The sequence below is a fragment of the Chenopodium album genome, chromosome 8 (assembly GCF_948465745.1).
Source record: "Chenopodium album chromosome 8, dcCheAlbu1.1, whole genome shotgun sequence".
NCBI lineage: Eukaryota > Viridiplantae > Streptophyta > Magnoliopsida > Caryophyllales > Amaranthaceae > Chenopodium > Chenopodium album.
Window position 1 is genome coordinate 38,891,540 of NC_137841.1, and position 4,163 is coordinate 38,895,702.

Consider the following 4,163-nt stretch of genomic DNA (forward strand, 5'->3'; position numbering starts at 1 on the left):
CAATTCCTCCAGTAGCCTCTTCCTTGCTTACTCTTGGGCTAGGGTTGTTTATCGTATCTTAATTTCGCAAGTTCGCTTTGATTTTTTGAGGTATAATTTGTACCCTTGTTCTTTTATGAGTTTTCTCTTTGTAAATATATGATTTTGCGGCTAGTAATTTAGGATTAATCGATTCTTAGGGCTTTTTAGTTCTCAATTTTCTCAATGGGTGAAGTAAAAAATTGAAATGATTGAACAAGGGTCTAAATTTGAAGCTATATATGATAATTAGGGGTATTAACTGCATTAAATTTAGAATTCTACCTGTCAAAAAAAAAAAAATGGCATTCTTATTTTCGTTACTCATTTGTAAATTGAGCTGAAGGTGAGATTTAGATATACTGTATGTGATAATTAGCGCTGAAAACTTTGTCCATTTTAGTACCCATTATTTTCTAGTACAAGTTTCTTTAGTTTAAATAGCTTATAAATGGTTTCAGCTTATAAAAATGTTTAAGGTGTAATTAATTCTCAAACTTTTAACACTTATTTTAATATAATTATGAAGTATCATTCTCCTTGTAATAAATAACCGGTTTTTGGCCTTATATATATATATATGTTTATATTTGGCTATCTAATAGTTGATGGGCTTAATATCACACTAATTAATACTACAATATATTTCTGGTTAATTGTGATTTATTATAAAATATATACATAGACCTTAATGAAGATTGGATCTTAGTTTTACAATATACTAGGCTATTACTATAATCATCTCTTATAGTGCTTAAAATCCCACTGTGTAGACACGTGATGAACTATCCTAGTATATATTCCCTTTATTAACTAATGGTGTAATGTTAGAAGTTCTTATTAATCTTTTTACTCATTGAGTTTGATGCAAGTTAGTCATGTTTGTTGGCCACACAAATCTTAATCATGTTCGTTATTTTTACTCAACTATAAGAAAAATAAAGGATCAAAGTAGAATTTTTTTTGTTTATGTATGTTTGGCAATATGATGATGGTATTGTTATTCATGATTATGAAATGCTATTAGCAAAATCTTACTCTTATTTATTTACTCTGTTAGTGAGTATTTTCAGGATGCAGGGACTACATAGTATTAATTTATTGATTCCTACCATACAAGGTGGTAATTATAATGTGAAATCTTGAAGTATAGTTCTTGAATATTATTATGTACAAGTAGGTGCAAGGTGTATCAAGCTGTATATATAGCAAACTTTGGTATTTACTTCGCTCTTAAATAAAAGTTTTAATTGACTATTGTTCACATTTTTCAGAAGTTGAATAAAATAAAGTTTGTGAGGTTTGATAGATTAAAGGTGAATTATCAAAAAGTAAGGTAGTGGGAAAATCGGGGTTTGCTTAATCAAAAGTTATAAGATAGTGGGTTTTGCATGTTAAATGAATTATATCAAATTGTAGATATAGTGAAAATAAAAATTTACGATAAGATTTTTTATTGAAATGATACCTTTATTTGGGGATGAATGTGTAAGGGGTATGGACTACTACTACTCAATGAGAATGATATTTACATTACTATTCTTGTTTATGTTATATAGCTTTGATGATGTTTGGTTGGAAATTTTCATTTTTCTTTCAATAACAGGAAGTTGCAAATTAGACAACAGAGCTCAAAAGGTTGCTTTTGAAGGCTAAGGCAATCAACTGCTACAAACTTGCAAGCACATTATTGTTGACTATTGCAAGTAAGATTTAACACATCAAGATCTTAATTTTTTATTTAAATTTATAATTTATTCTCTTGGTTACTATATTTTTTTGTTCAAATTTTTGTGCATGTTTACTTTTTATAATATCTATGGCTTGCTAGTTTATCTGTTAAGATTATATGGCTTGTTTGATTATTAAACTTTATAAATGTCTTAGAGAGGTTTTATATGCATTTTTAAATTCTCTATAATAACATATATATCTTCTGGAAATTAAAGTTTTAAAATATAGGTGTGGTACTTTAGTTTTATTTTTGTTGAGTATTATGTGATGTGATTAATTATATTTATTTAGTGAACCAAAGACTTATGGTAGCTCTACTATTCAATAATTTCAGAACTTTATTGAGTAATGGGGGAAGATAGAGGTTGGATGTATATAGCTAGATGTTTGCCTGAGTTTGAAAATGGTGTGATTAATTTTCTTAATGCATCATTTGCTAAAGCAGCACGAGGGAGCCAAATCAGATGTCCATGTAAGAAGTGTGAAAATCGATATTGGTATCGTAGAAATGAAGTGTTTGAACACTTGAAAGTAGAGGGGTTTGTTGCTAACTACTATGTTTGGACTTTTCATGGGGAAGAGCCATTGCCAAAGAAATCTGTAAATGTATTAAGTGAACATGACTCAGACATGCATGACAAATTTGATTTTGATGAATTATTGCATGATCAATTTAAAGAAACGATAGATGGGACAAATAGTTTCCAAGAAGGACCAAACATGGAGGCCCAAAATTTTTATAAATTAGTAGAGGAAGGTAGGCAAGAGTTGTTTCCTGGGTGTAAGAATTTTTCTAAGTTGTCTTTTATAGTCAGACTTCTTCTCATAAAGTCCCTTCATGGGCTTAGTAATGTAGCAATTGATGACATTATAAAACTTTTCAAAGAGGTCATTCTAGAGGCTAAACTTCCTGCAAACTTTAATGGCGCAAAAAGTATTGTGAAGGATTTAGGGCTCGATTACAAAAAAATTTATGCATGCCTGAATGATTGTATGTTGTATTGGAAAGAACATGAAAATAATGAGGAATGCCATGTTTGCCATGTCTCTAAGTGGAAACAACGAGATGAAAACGATGAAGATGGAATAAAAAAATCTTCTAAGAAAAAATCTCGGATTCCAGCCAAGGTTATATGGCATTTTCCATTGAAACCTAGGCTTTAGAGGCTGTATATGTGTTCTGAAACAGCTGAAAACATGAGATGGCATTTTAAAGGGCGTCTTAAGGATGAAAATCTACGGCATCCTGCTGATGGGTTGGCATGGAAGAAATTTGATGAAAATTATCCTCATTTTGCAAAAGAGCATAGGAATGTCAGGTTAGGTTTGGCTAGTGATGGGTTCAATCCTTTTCGCACAATGAGTATTGCACATAGTACGTGGCCTGTAGTTCTGATCAATTATAATTTGCCGCCATGGATGTTTATGAAGCAAGAATACTTGATGATGTCCTTGTTAATTCCTGGTCCAGAATCTCCTGGTAATAACATTGATATATATATGCAGCCCTTAATTGAGGAGCTTAAAGATTTGTGGAATAATGGAATTCAAACATATGATAAATCTACAAATCAAACATTTCAACTGCATGCTGCCTTGATGTGGACTATAAGTGATTTTCCAGGTTATTCTATGCTCTCAGGATGGAAAACTAAGGGAAAATATGCATGTCCTTGCTGTAATCATGATACTTCTCATTTATCCTTGAAAAATAGTAAGAAGATATGCTATATGGACACTCGAAAATTTTTAAGAGCAAATCACCCCTGGCGGCACGATAAGAAGGGCTTTAATGGGAAAGTTGAGAAGAGGCCTCCTCCAAAACCTTTAACAGGTGTTGAGGTTTACAGAGAACTCTTTGATTATGTTAACTTGTTTGGGAAAACTCAAAAGAAGAGAAATGACCCAGAATTTCATTGGAAGAAAAGGCCAATTTTGTTTGACTTACCATATTGGCAGCATAATTTATGTCCGCACAATCTTGATGTGATGCATATTGAGAAAAATATTTGTGATAATGTGATTGGGACATTGTTGGATATCAAGGGAAAGTCCTAGGATCATGTAAAAGGTCGATTTGATCTTTTAGAGCTGGGATTCAAGAAAGAATTGCATCCTCAACTTTCAGCTGATGGTAAGCATGTTTTCTATAGAAAAGCATGTTTTTCTATGTCTTCTGAGGAAAAATACATCTTTTGTCGAGCCTTAAAGCAAGCAAAACTACCGTAAGGGTGTGCATCGAATATAGCTCGATGTGTGCGTTCTTCTGAAAGAAAAGTTAGTGGCTATAAAAGTCATGATGCTCACATTATATTACACTATATGCTTCAGGTTGCTGTTAGAAGATCATTACCTAAGCATGTAGCTATTCCTCTTATTAATTTGGGTGCTTTTTTTCGCAAGCTATGCAG

The 4,163-nt window shown here is 31.9% G+C and overlaps 1 protein-coding gene across 1 annotated transcript; it reads left to right on the forward strand.

Annotated features, from left to right (window-relative positions):
• The first annotated feature begins 2,100 nt into the window (after positions 1–2,100).
• On the forward strand, positions 2,101–2,916 carry LOC145642944 (uncharacterized). Its single transcript, XM_081694101.1, has one exon. The coding sequence runs from the start codon at positions 2,101–2,103 to the stop codon at positions 2,914–2,916; it is 816 nt and encodes a 271-aa protein (XP_081550227.1).
• The last annotated feature ends 1,247 nt before the right edge of the window (positions 2,917–4,163 follow it).

Coding starts and splice junctions, on each gene's coding strand:
- LOC145642944 (XM_081694101.1), top strand. CDS start 2,101: ATGGGGGAAGATAGAGGTTGGATGTATATAGCTAGATGTTTGCCTGAG.